Raw genomic sequence first — 17,335 nt, 5'->3', positions numbered from 1 at the left:
ATATCCCAATTCTTTTGTATCCAAGCGATCAACCCCTTTATTCGTTTTATACAACCAATTAACCCAGTCATCTCGTTTTATATTACTGTTTTTATACTCGTCTTTTAAAAAGTCTTTTCTTGAATGATAGCTTTGAGCGGCAAAATTACCAAAAACCCTATAATCGTCGGATTTCAGTAATTGAGGTCGTTTTATTTCCTCTATAGCCCCTTCAGTGAGTTTATCCATAAAGGAAATCCCTCTTTGAGTGGAAATTTTTTGAGATTCACCAACATCAATATCAGCTAATCGTTCATACTCTCGTTGGGTTTTTATATCACTGGAAAGTTGTTTTATCCGTTGCTGTGTTTGTTCTGTCTCTGCTGCTATCTTTTCAAGTACAGGAAGAAGAGGCGCCTCTTTCCGTTCGCCTTCCTTAGGAATATCTCCATATATTGCCCGTTCTGTTGCCGCTGTAACATCCCTAGTCGCTTTAGTTACCGGGGCAAACAGTTGTTCGCTTCCAACAGTAAAATCGGTTTGTAGTTGCTGCCGCGTTTGAAGTTGTTCTCGGACCCTGTCTCGTAACGGTATGAACTTTTTAAGCGCCGCTAGCTGCTCTCTGGCTAGCCGAGTAGTAAGTGATTCGCCTACCATTATTGCAATTGCTAAGCAATTTCTAATTTCCCGCCGAGTGTACCATCGGGGGCTCCACGGAGTTTTCGTCTATAATCCTTCTAATGTTTTTGATCTTGCTAGAAATCTCCCGGCGTCGTTCATAAACACGTCCGAGTTTTTTCGTATTATTTCAACGGCAGTAAATAGTCCAATGAATGCATTTGCGTCATTGTGGTACAAGTTTTCATTGATCGTATGTTGTAATCGTTTTATAAAAAAGTACTCGCGGGCCAGGGTAAAACGCCCCCGTTTCGATTGTTCGTTAATAATTTCATAATCGGATAATATTTTTTCACTGTCGAGACCATCAGATAATTCAATTCCTTGATTTTTTAATTTTGAAATCTCGGCTAATATATTATTGATGTCTTCGATATTCATTATTCTTATAGAACATCTTGTTTTTAAATAAAAAAAAAATGAAACCCCGTGTATCAATTCCGAAGGTGTTTAATAATTCGTTAGACGTGACCTCGTCAGCGCCATAGGCGCCGGTGACTTCATCACTCGCTGATTTCTGTTATATATGAAAATCGAATTCTATGCCCGGTCTTTTTTGAGATCGCTGAATTCTGTATTCCTTCTGCAACAAATCGTATCGAGGCTCCACAAATGTCAAAGTATCTACTGGCTTCATTCATCGACTGAAATATTTTTTCTTCGTGAGTTGTTGTATCAAATGACTTTACGGGTTTTGCTTTGTTTGAGTATTTACCAGTTTGGCCTTTTTTGACATTCTGACTCTGAGAGATGGCTTGCAGGTTTGTAAGAGAATTATCAGTCTTATTATTATTAATATGATCAATCACAAGCCCATTCTCGATTAATCCGTTAAATACTTCAAATACCATCCTATGAACATAATACTTCTTCTTTCCGGCACCAAATGTCAAATACCCCTGATTATTTACGGTACCAACCGGCTTCTTCAGTCTACGATTTCTAACAATGCCGTCGCGAGACGCCTTGTAATTGACGAGCAGGGGATGCGACTGAAATTCTCGGTCCATTTGTATAATAATACTACTTGTCTAATTTATTATTTGGTTTAATTATGAATCTTTCAACGTAGTCCTGGGGGGTTTTGATGACGAAGTCAGCGGTGGGGTCAATGACGGCGTTTTTTATTCGTTTGTCATAATAGCGTTTTAGTTCCCTGTATCGCTTTCCGCCACAATTGATACACAACTGCGATTTTCCTCTTACACCGACGTGGCAAACCAAGCACGGGAGGGGGCCAAGAGAACCATTACGAACGCTTTGTAAATGGTACCCGCAGAATTCACCTCTACATGATTTATTGCACGGGGTTGTCGACCCAATCATCAACCATTTGCAGTGATTCATTATACTATATTCTTTCATTTAAATACTTGTTTTAATTATATGGATGAGTTCGAGAGATTAGCAGCAATTAAGCCCTGGAAAAATATTAAGTTCAATCTCGATAGAGTCCTCAAGGACGCACCAAAAGCGTTAATAAACGATAGAACCCTGTTGAGTAAAATACGCGATTGTATCGATGAATTCAAGCGTGATGGTGCATCTCATAGTTGGTCAACATTTCGAATTGATGGCGTTGTTGATGCTACCATGAACGACAACCGCGCAGCAACGATAATATCACAACTTGACGGTAAAAAGTATTTCTTCAGAGTAAAATTCATTGTCCGGGTGGAATCAGGTGATTGGATCATACGTGATAAATTTGAACCAGTTCTCAGCGACAAGAAAACAGTCATTGTTAGCCGCGACTCCAAGCCGGGGTTGTTAACCGGAATTGACAGACCATACTATGAACGAGCGTATCCTGAAACAGCAGTTGTTTATGGAATATACCCGTTAAATAAGAAACCTGATATCGGAAAACTAGCGCCGATGAAACAGTCAACGGGGATAAATTGTGTAGCAGAACGAATAATAGAGCATTTTACAAATGCATGTCGAGGAAACAAATTGACTGATTTACGACGTAGCAAAATCAACCAGTGGGAGGAGACAGTGCGCGAGCGAGGAGCAACCATCAGCGACATAGCGAGATTAGAAACATCGCTGAGATTTCCAATAACCGTTACAACGATAACCGGTGAAGTATTACACGAATCAAAGTACAGATCGAAGGGAGCCCCAATCAAAATTATTGATCATAACGAACACGCATGGACGCCCGCGATCACAGTGTTTCCACGGGATAGAACGGTAAAGTATATCCCGGGGGAATTCTCCCGGGATGGTTTTCTCGCGGAGAGGAAACTATTTGATGCTATTGCTTATTTGTGTAAAAACGACCCTGTATCAGTGTGGTTACTTCGCAGCGCTGATACCTTTGATCAGTTTGTAAGACCAAACGGCGAATTATATCGCACTGAAGCATTTCACAACAAGATGAAAAAAACCGCCATGGAATTTGAAGAGCATGATGAACAACTGCTAACAAATTGTTTCACGATTCCATCGGTTGCAGCTCATGTTGCAGCAAGGAAAAATGCGTGGAGCCCAACGCGCAAGGAATTTCTACCGGATGTACAATCCAGTTGTTTGGAATACTATCACGGTGGACTATGGAACACTGAATACAACCGCGACGCTATGATTTCCGTTGATATGGTTGCCTGTTATCCAGCGAGTTTTCTCGGGTATGGATCCGCCGCTGAGTATTTCAAACGATTTGGACACCCCAGACATGAAATGACTCGTGTTGCTATTAATGGACCACTGCCTGATTTTGATTTAACCGGATTCGCTCGCATAGTATCATTTGAATTCGCGGCAGGACTTCATCGCTGTTGTTATATTTGGATCGGTAGACACATGGCTGAAAAAAAGTGGTTGCCAATAGCGCTGCTACGGTATATGATTGATTGTAAAATGCTAGTTTCGTTGATTGTCAGTGACGCGATTATATCATACCGAGCGCAGACTGAAGTCTGGTTACCAGAACCGGAGCGTCTAGATAGCATAATTGACGAGTCCAGAAAGCACATTGATGCCGACGAGGAATATATCGTCGAATGGTCCAGGAGAATATTTAACCAACGAAACCACGAGGCAAAAGATCTCGGTAGAAGAATAATTGGTAAGTTCACACAAGGTGGAAAAAACTGCGACTACAAACGATATTGCTCACGGCTGATTATAGATGACGCAGAATATGATTTCGTAATCAAGGACGCAGTGGCGAAAAATAGATACGTGAACTGCGAAACAGCTTTCTTGTCCATTGGAACAAAGTTGGGTACAGTTGTTACCTACAGCGATGGAGACAGCCCGGCATACCCGCATTTGAGGGCGTCTATGCTGGGTTACGCCGCTATCAATTTATTCTCGATGATAAATAGATTTCCTAACACCACGGTTAGAGTAGCCGTTGATTCATTTTATATTGACGTAACGTATAAGGAAAACGTAGCCGAGTTTACTAGTCCGGACGAGAGTTGGGGTACATGGAGAATTAAAAATGAAATACGACGCGATTATTCCCCGTCAGCAGATGTCACCGCTGAAAACTATTACCTACGCGGTGATAAATTGTCAGAATGGTCTAATGCACCACTGTGTTCTGATCCAATTTGTAGACACAAGACGGTTTATTTAAGCGGCTGTGGCGGGTCAGGAAAGACGACTCGGGCAATTGAATTATTTCGAACGCGGGCAAGTATAATCGTGCTTACACCGACCCATAGACTAGCGCGAGAGATAAAACAACGAAATGTTGACGCCGTTACTTATCACAGCTTTTTTCGATACAGCGGCGGTGAGTGGACTCCTGATCGAATGGGCGAAAAATTTATTCCTGAAGTTATCATCTGGGATGAGATATGTACTGTTTCGTTAGATACTTTACGAATGTTTCTTGATTGGTTGCTGCTCGCGAATACAGCGGTAATCATGTGTGGCGACCATGGCCAACCACCACCATTTGTCGGCGAGGGTCCACATGATTGGTTGAGCGGGTTCGTGGACTATTATGAAGAAACCGATACTGATTACCGGGCACTTGATGAACAACTGCGCGAGGTTAAAAAATTAATCAGATTACAGCCGGATAGAATTCAATGTGAAATAATCCGCGAGGTGATTCCGGAAACGCCGTTAAATGAATTCTGGGAAACATGGAGACCAAACGATTTGATTGTAGCGAGTAGAAAGATAGTCAGGGACACACTTCAGCGGAGGTTGTTTACGTTGCATAAGGAAAAGTTTCCAACGCGTCCAGTGCCGTTATGTTATAGACCCGCGGATACACGGCGGCAGAACATTGAAGTTGAAATTCCAGGCCGGACAGAAAAACAAATTCTCGTGCTGAATGATATTGTGCTCGTTGATATCAGCGTCGTTGAGGACGCGCTACGTGCTGATAAATCCCCGTGGACGCTAGGATACGCAACAACAATACATTCCTCGCAGGGACTGACTATCACGGATACAATTGTTTGGATGGTTGATAATCGCATCGAATGGTCCAATCTAGTCTATCTTGCGGTGTCCCGAGTACGGAGAATGAATCAGCTTCGAAGAATTGTTGTTGACGGAGTCACCGACGAAGTCACCAACGACATCATCGATGCAAGCGTCATTGATAGAAAACTCTCGGGTTACCGCCAACAGGATAAAAAAAAACAGCGGCGTTTTGATATTGATGCCGAATTAATAATCTCGCTACGACAACAACAGAATAATCACTGCGCGAGTTGCAATTGTATAATGAGTTGGCGTTATTCGGATAAAGACGCTCGCCAATTTACCGTGGATAGGATCGATAACAGTCTCGGTCATGTCAAAAACAATGTGAGGTTGACATGTCTTGAGTGCAATAGACGCAACGGCGCTAGTTAAGACCACGCGGGGGTAATTGAGTATCGTCAGGTATCACTTGTAGTTGCTCGCGTGTAAATCCGCGCTGAGGAGCAGTTGAATCCAGTCTATAGATAGGTGGTCTACCAGTTGATCGTGTTATCGTTGATATGTTATGTGTGGTAACACTCCAGATAGGATCAGTAGCTCTTTTTTTACCGCCTTCAAGCTCTCCTGGTTCATATAGATATCTCACGGTAACATCGCCGAGAATCGGCCTGGAAACGCTATCTATTTTTGATCCTCTGGGTATATACTCGTATTTAATCGCGTCGCTGGGCTTCATGTTGATTGCTCGGGTAATCTCGTTATTTAACGCTGCAATTACGCCTGGCAACCTTTTGACCCATTCACGAGATCGTTTTTCTTGGATGAATTCCTTCGCATATTGATATCCAAATAACCGTTCAGCAAGAGTCCGATTGAATCGTTCAACAATTGCCTGATCACGATGTAGCGCAGTATAACCTCGTCGTATCGCGACGCTATGATGTTTTAGCGTTGATAAAACAGCGCCGCGAAATTCACTACCAGGATCAACTTGTAATAGATTTGGCCAGCGCAGAGGACCTCTTCGATAAATCCGCTCAAACGCATCGGCTACTTCAGTTGCTGACTTTGTTTTTAACGGCTCCGCTTGTTTGTATCGACTCGCAACATCAACTACGGTTAGCGCGTATTTGTAACCGTTGTCATGCGGCAGAAATAGTATATCAGCCTGATGAACTTCATTAGGTACGCTAATATCAAAGCGCGAGAAGTTGATTTGTTTAGGCGGTGGTAGATAGATTTGCCATATAGCCTGTTTGGATAACCAATTAGCCGCAGTGGCCCTCGTTACTTTTGCAGCGCTTGCAAGCTTACCAATTGCGGCCTTCCCCTTCCAGTATCCTCTCGGAGAATAATAGATGGATTCCATGTTGTTATTATAAACGCTAGCGTTTTCAATTACCAGCGCGAGAAGCTCCGCTTCCAATCATTAATTTACCTTTCATAGCCGATTTTACCAACCATGAGGCCAATTTTTCTTTGAAGGATTTATCAGGAATAGCATTTAGCGCGTGAATTAATTTTACGTCCGCGATATGACGCTGTTGCAGATCGCTACTCTTGTAAGCAACATCATGAGCATGACACGCCTTATCGATAGCGTTTATTGGATACTCACCGGGTTTGGGCTGATTTTGATCATCGAGTCTGATATCTAATCGTGTTCCGGGGCCACAGTAGCTATATCCAGGGAGGTGCTTTTCTCCTGGATACTTTGCCCACGGGGTTCCGGGGAGTTTTGATAACTTGGCTGCAATATCACCTCCTCGCTTTTTTTTAAAACATCTCCGGGTCTAATAGAAATAAATCTAAATTTCTTTGTACCGCATTGTACACACTTGCCAGTAAGCGCCGATCTGTTATTTCTTGTTGTAACAGTTGTCATATCATTTGTGCCAGTACGCACTCTACACTTTACACAATATAGATCCATAATTTATGTATAGAGACATGAATATAATTGACTTTTCAGCGACTAAAACAAGAGAACCAGTTAAGCATGTTGCAGCGTTACCAAACTCGATCCGGATGATTATCATCGGACCATCTGGATCCGGCAAGACGCAATTGTTACTTAATTTAATAATGAGATGGATGAAGTGGGATAAGTTGTATTTAATCGCCCCTAGCGTAGATGATCAACGATGCTACGAGGTGTTGAAAGATTTCAACGAGAATGCATCAGCGATCACTGAAAAAAATGTTATTGAGTTTATTACAGATATCAATGATGCACCAGGTATCGATGATATTGATGGCGACATTAACAATCTAGTCGTGTACGATGATGTTATGTTAGACAATCAAAAAAACCCAGCTAGGATATTTTCCAGAGGCAGGCATAAAAACACTGACGTGATATATGTCACTCAACGATACACTCAGATTCCAAAAGTAATCAGAGACAACTGTAATATTCTTGCTGTATTCAACGGCGTTGATACACACACGCTATGAAATATTTGGCAGACATGGTGCGGCGGTGACATGGACTTTAATGTTTTTCGAAACTTTTTTAGTCATGCTCAGTCGACCCCACATGGATTTGTAACAATAAATTTACATGATCCTCGGACACGATATCGTATCGGACTTGACCAAATATTCGGTTAAATTGTAAATAACCACTTAGCAGCAGGGGGGGGCGATGACATCGACGCGGTCGTCGCTGTGTTTACCGGACGCTGACGACGCTGGGGATTGGCGCGCAGAAGGTATCAATTAAACTAAATGACGATTGGACAATTGTCGATTTGGCCCCTCGACGATGACAACGACGACGACGTCGTTTTTTTTTTTACCAGGCGCTGACGACACCGGATCCGCTGAGTGCAGAAAGTACTAATTAAGCCAAATGACGTTTGGACAAAATGTCCGATTCGCCCCCCCTGCTGCTTGTCAGGATGGGAGAAGATACCATAAAAAAATATTTGTTCATTGGGTGTGTGGGAGAATATTCTGTTTTTCATTGATACAGATCCACTCAAAGGGCATAATGGATGTGTATGGTGAAATGGTATAAGATACCTTCTCTATAATGATTTGGTGTTGGTGTATCATCAGGCATGAAGTTGCCATCTGAGATACCATAATTTTGTTCTGAATCTGCTGTTAAGAGGGGGAGACATCCTAGGTATAATTGAACCTGGGATCATTGCAGACTTGCAAATTGAGCATGTTACCATAACCACTGTACCATCAAGACAAAATATATAGTTCCATAGGTCACATTTGTGGCAGATTTCACTTAAGTGAATTTTTATGTTTGTCAGATTTTTATGAATGGAATCTTATAAAGTAGTTTGATGCAAATTATGAGTTAATGATTCAAATAAGTAGAATGATTCTTTGACGTATTTTCTGCTCAAATGAACATAAGTCCAAGTGAGCTTTTGGAATGATTCTGCATTGTGTTGTATGGTTGTATGTTGTCTGTCAACAGATTTTGAGAAGTGCTACATCCTCTTCACAGAAACAGGTTACTGTAATCTGTATTTTATACTTCATTGTCTTGGGTTCAGTCTCAAGCTCTATTCATGCCAGAATCATCAAACTGGTTAGTAACACACTCTTACAACAGAAGATGGTCATTGTAACCTACAATTAATATTTTACTGGCTGACATTAAATTTTTGCATTTATCTCATGACCACATTGGTGTATTGACTACTTTATAATACCCTAATACCCTTATACCTATTAAACTTTGAATGATGATGCATCTTAATGAGTACTAAAATGCCTTGCATTTAAAAGTAGGACACTGTGACCTTATATCACATCTCACTGACTTTGGTTCATTATGACATATTTACAGTCCGCTCCAGTGGCCTAGTGGTTAGAGCGTCTGCCTCGGATGTGGGAGGTTGTGGGTTCGATCCCCTGCTGAGTCATACCAAAGACTTGCAGAAATGGTATAAACAGATGCCTCACTTGGCGCTCAGCATTAAGAGGTTAGTGTTAGGACTGGTCAGCCTGGTGTCAGGATAATTTGACGTGGTGGGACGTCATGCTACATGTCTGCAGCATGATGCCTCAGTGCTAGACATCACTATAAACTGCCACACTGCAGACACGGTAGCGATATGACTGAAAAATTGTTAAAGCTACATTAAAAATCCAAATCACACACACACATGTTTACAGTTCATGCTTTAATCATTAAGCTATATGATTGTGTAACTCTCTCATAGTACTACACCCATATAAAAAAGGTCACTGTGAATTAGAGCGGCAGCCAATAGCAGCATTTGAACCTGTCTGTATGGATTTTGTATGTACAATCCTGATGAAGAGTGCACCAAAGTCATGTGAACTTGATCCAATTCCAACATCACTGCTGCTTGAGTGCTTAGATCCAGTATTGCCTTCACTAACTGATGTTATTAATACCTCTCTCTCATCCAGGGAATTCCCATCATTTTTCAAACCTGCCATTGTAAAGCCTCTGCTGAAGAAACCAACACTAGACCTGCTGGTGAGGGAAGCATGCAGCAGTGGTGCAGATATCTAATTGTGTTGTAAACTTTTTTTTCAGATCAGATGGATGAACTTCTGTACACTTGCTTTTTGTGTGCCCTGAAGAATTCTGTGAAGAAATCGGATTTGCCACTATTGACCAGCACCTTTTTCAGGTCATTCATGTCACCTTACTGGTAAGGATTGTTTTAGTCAGTGCAATTCCAATTTAGTCCAGAGGAAAAGACAAAATGTTTGTTTCAGCAATGAACAGGTTCATATTTGAAAATTAGCCATAAACTTAGGTTCTCCTCCAACTTTTGTGGCACCACTAAAATAGGGGAAGTACAGGACAGAGTTTGCTGTAGAAGTGTCACATTATGGAGAAAGTTAACATGCACTTACATGTCTTTATCTGATTGGATTTGACATTTAATTTTGGTCATTAATTACAAAAGCCATGTGCTATCTGAAGTAGGCAGCTGATTAAAATGACTGCTTCTTTGCTGATGAAACATACTTGAAATAAAAGAAAGAGCAGTGACTTGACCAGTTCTTGAAAAACAGAAATTAGTTTTCACAGTGTACACATTAATATTTTTCTGAATATGTGCATATCAAACTTACAATTTTTAAAAGCCATAAATGAAATACTGGTTTATGTTTTGGCTGTATTTGTCATAGATGAGAAGAGCTTTTAGGATGGCCTGTTGTCCATCAATCATCTGTTTGTTACCACTACACCTCCTAAACTACATGGAGGGTTGCCATGAGACTTTACACACATATTTATCCCAAAGTCAAGTTGGTTCTAAATAAAAATGGTGCTCAGTCCAGTATTACCACCACTTGTAAGCCGTCTTGACAATTCTATCACTAACCCTTCTGAACAGATGGTTATATCTAGTTGGTTCTTAATGAAAATGATGCTGATCTGACATCCAATAAGGCCATGGAACCATCGTGAAAACCATGTTAGCCTTAATCCTCTTGAGCAGGAAGTCAAATTGGCATGGGGTTTTCAGTAGAAGATTTCATAACATGTTTACTTTGTTCTGAATAAAAATGGTGGTCATCTGACATTCATTATAGCCACCACAGCAGCCATCTTGAAAATCTTGTTATTACTAATCCTCCTGAACAGAAAGTATTATTGATATGGAATTTTCACCAGAAGACTACTTATTATGTCTAGTTGGTTATAGACGAAAATTGTTACAGGTAGACATCCAATATGGCTACCAAAGTGGCCATCTTAAATTTTTTACAGTACTCCTAATAAATGGAAAGTCATTTGCCAAAAGACTTTTGATGGTGTCTTGTTGGTCGTCCTGAAGGAAAATGATGTTGATCTGATATCCAATATGGCTGCCATGTCATCCTTCTTTAAAAAACTTATCACTATTCCCGAATTGATGTATTTTTGCTTTCAGATACAATTTCCTTATTGCATCATCTTTTTGTTCATTTTATCCTCATTATCCTGGACATCTGCTGTAATGAAACTTGATACGTGGTTCCATCTGAAGTGGAGTAACTTGATCATACCAAAGTCAGTCACTTTGACCTAATTTGAAATCTCATGTGCTGTTTTATGCTATATCAGCCGGGATAGTGTCCACTGTTCGAAATTCTATTGGCAAGAGAATTTGTGAGTAAATACTTTGTTTTATCCATAGAGAAGCTGGATGTGGAGAATCAGTGATAAAAATTACCAAGTGAAAAAGCCATCCAACGCTTGCTGAAAGGGGTCATGTATTTCTATAGGATAATGTCTAGTAATGCAACGGTGAAGTTCCATACTGTAATTAAAGTGAGACAACAGGAGTGCAAATAAAAAGTAACAAACTGAGAGGCAATAAATGATAAGCATATATCATGGAGTAATGACACCTAGCATGAATGCATAGTGTACTTACAGATTTTTAGCTCACATAGCTAAAAGGCCAAGTGAGTTTATGGCATGGTCAGTGTCTTTTGGGCATAGTGCTGCGTCCATTGTTTGTCCATCTGCAATTCCTATTTCAAACTTCTCATAAACCAATGGACTAATTTTTAGCAAATTTGGCAGAGTACATCCTGGCATGAAGAACTTTAAGACTTATACAAAGGATGACTATCTGCCATCCAATGTCTTTGCTGTTGCTAAAAATAGAAAAAACTCCACATTAGTTGAAAGAAAGCATCCTGCCAGAAAGACCTTACACCATTTGGTACAAATGATACCAATTCAGATTCAAATAAATATGGCTGTCATTACCAAAAATAGAAAGGACTCCATCAGTAAATATTAAAAATAGCTTTAAATGACATTCTCCTTAGCTGCTGAATAGAACTTGGGCCAAGCTTGATAAAAAATATCCTCACCTGAAGACATTTCATGTCATACAAATATTGATCTAACATTAGATATGGCTCCCATTATTAAAAATAGAAAAACTTTTAAATTACTTCTTTTTCTAAACCATTCAACCATGTTTAACGCTATTTCACAAAAACATTCTAGTATGGAAGAGCTTTTAAATTTATTCCAGTTATGCCAATCTTCCTTCAAGTATGGCTGCTATTACTAAAAAAATAGAAAACCTGTAATAAGACTTCTGAAAGATGGATTTGATCAAATTTGATTTCCTATGTTGAACACCTTGCAGATCTATCAAAATGATATTGTTCTGACATCAAATGCAGCTGCAATTAGGAAAGTAGAAAAAACATATCCACAACTTTATGTCAAAAACTGCTGAAAAGAATTTAAGCAACTTTGGAATAAGTAGTCCTGGCATAGTGGCCTTTCCGCCTTGGACAGATTACGTTGATTTTACCATCAAGTCTGCATGAAGATACAAAATTAAAAGAAACCTTCGAAACAATTGTTTTCGTTATATATGCAACCAATAGCATTTATAGAATAAATTTAAACTGAAAGCATCCTTCTGAACCAGACTTATTGGCCAGCTCCTCTTGCATTTGGCTATAGGCAGATGTCAGCCATGTGAGCAATCTAATACTCACTTTAGCCTTCTGTTTTTAGATTGCTTTCTTTTTTTTCAGCCCCTCCGGAAAGATTCTTGATATTAAGAAATCAAGATATAAAAAGGTTGGTGCATGTTTCCTTGCTCAAACAATTTTCATCCCACATAGCCATAAGACCAAGTGAGCTTATGGTATTTTCCATTGTCCATGTTCAGATGATGCCACGTGCTTTGATACCCATCCTGGCCAGCCAGGGTCATCTACCTCAGTGTGTCCATGGGGAAAGCAAAAACATTTTAAATGGCTTTATCTGGGTGCCAATCAGAATATGACAAAATTTGACTGCAAATATTATCATATTAACAGCTTAAATTTATACAAATAATGCCATCTGATATTGGCACCATTACTCTGGTTAAAACTCTCTTAAATGACTTTCTCCAGATCCTCTCCATGGAATTCGACCAAATTTGATAGAAAGCTTCCTGGCATGAAGAAGCTTGAAGTTTATACAAATGGTACCAATCTGCTGTCACATATGGCTGCCTAAATAGAAGAAAAAAACTTTTAATAACTTTGTAAAATCCACTCCAGAGTACTTGACATAAAGCTGAAGGCCTTTCACATTTAAACAAATTATGCAGATCCACTATCAAATGTGGCCACAATTACTATAAACATAAAACATTTATGTACCTTTATTTCAACCACTGAACGGAAGTGTCCTGTCCTGGCATAGAGGCCTTTCATTATTGGAAGAAAGATACTTTGCCATCAGATGTGGATGAACATTTAAAAACTAGAGAAATTACGTGAAGTTCATAATCAGCAATACAAAACCTGTTGCTAATATGTAGCAAACCTTTCTGAGATGGAAATTATCCTTGTCCAAATGATGAGAATTCATCTTGCCATAGGGTGACTCTCTGAAGGACTCCAGAAGTCTGCCCTATAATCAAGTGCATACCCACTAGTCATAATCTTTATGGTTTAGAAATTTACATACTATATAAAATTGCTTCTGTTTTGTGTTTATTAGTGGAAATTGATCATTTTTATTATGTGTATTGTAATTATTTAGTGTATTTTCCTTCTGCCCTTTTGTTTCTCTTAGTGTTGAATTTTCTTGACATTGTCAGTTGGGTTTTTTCTTAACGTTGCTAAATGATTCCACCATGCCCTGCCAGGGTGTTAGGTGACTTTTTTTGGTTGTCTTGTAATTGTCTTATCCCAGTTAAACCTCTTTTTGACTTGTTTTGTTTTTTTAGCTTTGAGTAGGCATTGGTCTCCCTATACCTAGTAGAAGTAAGCTATTGTACTACCCCCGGTGTTAGCATCAGTGTCCTCAAACTACATGATTGTATGTATTTCAATTTGTACTACACCCTTACCACAGGAGCGTCATTGTGACCTACATCCCTTACCACGGGAAGGTCACTGTGACCTATATTTTGCATTTTATCGACTTTTTTCAGTTCTTGCATTTTGCTCCTGACTAAATATGATTTAGCACTTTGTAAATTTATATTGTTATACCTAGATTCATGCAGTTGGAAAAAAGAAACATCTTGATCAATACTACACCCTCAGCACAGAAGTTGGTTGCTGTGACTTGTGTTGTATGCTCACTGACTTTGATAAAATTGCATGTTTTAGGTTTATTTGTCATGTTTTTTTTTATCCTAGCTTCATCAGACTTGATGGTTGTATGCATGGCTATTAGTGCCTTACCCTTACTACAAAAGAATGTCATTGTGACCTAGATTTCATATGTTACAGGCTTTAAGTTAAGCTTTTGCATTTAGCATCTTATGTGGATATATATAACTATATATATATAACTAGATTCATACAACTGGTGAGAGAATGCATCTTGATGAGCATTACACACTCATCACAAAAGTAAGTTGCTGTGACCTGCATTTCATGGTTCACTGAATTTGATTAAATGTCATGTTTAAAGTTGTTTGTTTTTAAAGCTCTGTTCATGATAGAATCATCAAATCATTGTATGCATCTCTATTGATTTGGTACCCTTACCATATAAGAATGTCACAGTGACCTTCATTTCACATCTTACTGACTTTAAGGTTAAATTTTACATTTACTTAATGACCCAATGTTGCACCTATAATCTCCAAGGGCAGGGACCCTGTCCTTCACCTTTCAGATTTGGAGGACACGCAACATTTTAAAGGGACAAAGGACAATTATAGTGCATAATGCACTAGTAGTGTTAAAAAATGAGATAATCTTATTTGTTTAGACATTTGTGTCACCTTTACTTTGTCATCAGATCTTCTGTGAACACATTGCAATAAACATTGTATCAAGTGCTCAAGTAACTCTTGAAAACAAAAAACATTAACATGTTTGAATATCTGGTTAATCTGAAACGAGTTGCACCGTGGAATGTTCCATTCAGGATATTGCTCTCGCTTGACTTTAGTGTTCATACTACCAGAATTTATGATCATACATACTCATGTTATCTCAATTACTTTTCAAATTAATAATTCAGCTATTAATAATAAATTATGTATTTGCATAAATTTAGTCTATTTCGTCCTTAAAATTCAACTGCAAAGTAATTCACTCTTCCTTGCCTCAAAAATACGTTACACTAATAGCTATCAGAAACTTTACATTGCAACTCGGCCAACTACCACAAACCCTGAATGTTTTCATTGCTTGATACGTTGTTTTAAAATGGATATTCACTGCCGTCTTACAGTTCGTATCAACGTTAGCAACTTTGACCACTGCTAGCACCAACACAGACATGGATGGACATTTGTGAAAGAAATATTGGAGGATTATTTTTCAATTCTCTCTTGAAGAAAAGCATGCCAGGGGAGTGCAAAGGGTCAGGATTTTGGGTACATAGGAATTGGTCAGAACCATTAACTTTGAAAAGCAACAGACACTTGCATTCACACAACCAATTTTCACCATTTCTCAGCTTAGAATTGTATTATTTATTTCACAGGCTTTGAGGCTTAACATTTCACAGGTGATGTTTTAAAATGTATTGAACATTTAAGGTTATACAGCTTTCATTTGTTTTTATCTTCAAATCAAAAAGATTGAAGACTGTCTGAAAATTCTGGACACCTCTGCACAAGAAGGCTAGTGAAGGAAGATACTAGACTGTGCTTTGACCTATAAATGGGCTGATACAAACAGCAAAGAATTGCAAGGCTGTCACTACCACAGCTAATCATTATTGATGAATTGAGTTTTTTCAGAATTGTGTTTCTGTTTCAATTATTGAAATGACCCAATTACAAGCATTTCATTAATCTTCTATGTCAGCAAGAAAGTTGAATTCATTACATAACCTTGAGTATGACTAACTTTATGTATGTATTTTTGTCTGTGTCGGCAGGAAAGTTGAATTCATTGCATAGCCTTGCATATGTCTAACTTTATATATGTATTTTTGTCTCTGTCAGCAAGAAAGTCGAATTCATTACATAATCTTGCATATGACTAACTTTATAAATGTATTTTTGTCTATGTCAGCAGGAAAGTTGAATTCATTGTATAGCCTTGCATATGTCTGACTTTATGTATATGTCTTTATCTATGTCAGCAGGAAAGTTGAATTCATTGCATAGCCTTGCATATGTCTAACTTTATATATGTATCTTTGTCTATGTCAGCAAGAAAGTTGAATTCATTACATAACCTTGCGTATGACTAACTTTATAAATGTATTTTTGTCTATGTCAGCAGGAAAGTTGAATTCATTGCATAGCCTTGCATATGTCTGACTTTATGTATATGCCTTTATCTATGTCAGCAGGAAAGTCAATTTATTGCATAGCCTTGCATATGTCTAATATTATTTATATCTTTATCTATGTCAGCAGGAAAGTTGAATTCATTGCATAACCTTGCATATGTCTGACTTTAGGTATATGTCTTTATCTATGTCAGCAGGAAAGTTGAATTCATTGCATAGCCTTGCATATGTCTAACTTTATGTCTTTTCAGTTATCCAAGTTTTTGCAGAGCATGGAGAAGAAGGGTTTTATAAAAGTAAAGGAACTATCAAAAGGAGTGGACAGTATTGTGGAAGTAGACAGAAGTCACCCAGAGTATGTCTGTATCTACACTTTGTTTAGACAAAAGTTGCACATATTATGTCTATCTACACTTTGTATCTATTTAGACAGAAGTAACAGAGTATGTCTATCTGTTATTTGTGTCTATTTAGACAGAAGTCACACAGATTATGTCCATCAACACTTTGTATCTTTTAGACAAAAATCACAGAGTATGTCTACCTGCACTTTGTATCTATTTAGACAGAAGTCACACAGATTATGTCCATCAACACTTTGTATCTTTTAGACAAAAATCACAGAGTATGTCTACCTGCACTTTGTATCTATTTAGACAGAAGTTGCACAGAGTATATCTATCTACACTTCGTATCTATTTAGGCATAAGTCACACAGAGAATGTCTGTATCTACACTTTATATCTATTTTGATGGAAATAGTTCATCAAAGATACAACACTCCTTCAGTTTAATGTAGTATTTTGGGTCTATAGCTACCAACCAAATAATCTACTGAACTGCCATATAAAGTAAATGATAAAAAAAAACTCTGTGAAATATGTACGTATATGTGAGCAAAGGGGGAGGAAAGATCAAATGAAACACCCAAAACAAGAAAATACTGGCAGCATTTATGTACACAAACATTTTTCTTTCTTCATCATATTATGGTAATTTTTCACATAGACATCTAAATAATCACATGCATGGCAGATAAAGCTATCATACAGAAACAGTGTATTGCATTCTCAAATCCATACTTACTATTTGTTT

The 17,335-nt window shown here is 38.6% G+C and overlaps 1 protein-coding gene across 2 annotated transcripts in view; it reads left to right on the top strand.

The window, feature by feature from the left end:
- Positions 1 to 17,335, top strand: part of LOC149807290 (eukaryotic translation initiation factor 2D-like) — a 67,706-nt gene that overhangs the window by 27,463 nt on the left and 22,908 nt on the right. For both annotated transcript variants that reach the window (XR_016422274.1, XM_089964888.1), the window contains exons 7-9: positions 9,599 to 9,716; positions 12,571 to 12,616; positions 16,492 to 16,595. Coding sequence is in view for 1 of the 2 variants with exons in the window: in XM_089964888.1 (XP_089821014.1) it covers positions 9,599 to 9,716; positions 12,571 to 12,616; positions 16,492 to 16,595 (268 nt within the window). In the remaining variant the exon portion in view is untranslated. The remainder of the gene's footprint in view (positions 1 to 9,598; positions 9,717 to 12,570; positions 12,617 to 16,491; positions 16,596 to 17,335) is intronic.

This window comes from Sinohyriopsis cumingii, chromosome 1 (genome assembly GCF_028554795.1).
Source record: "Sinohyriopsis cumingii isolate HCF-2022 chromosome 1, ASM2855479v2, whole genome shotgun sequence".
In the NCBI taxonomy this organism is placed as follows: domain Eukaryota; kingdom Metazoa; phylum Mollusca; class Bivalvia; order Unionida; family Unionidae; genus Sinohyriopsis; species Sinohyriopsis cumingii.
The sequence above is the reverse complement of the archived record's forward strand: the minus strand, read 5'-3'. Positions and strand labels throughout refer to the sequence as shown.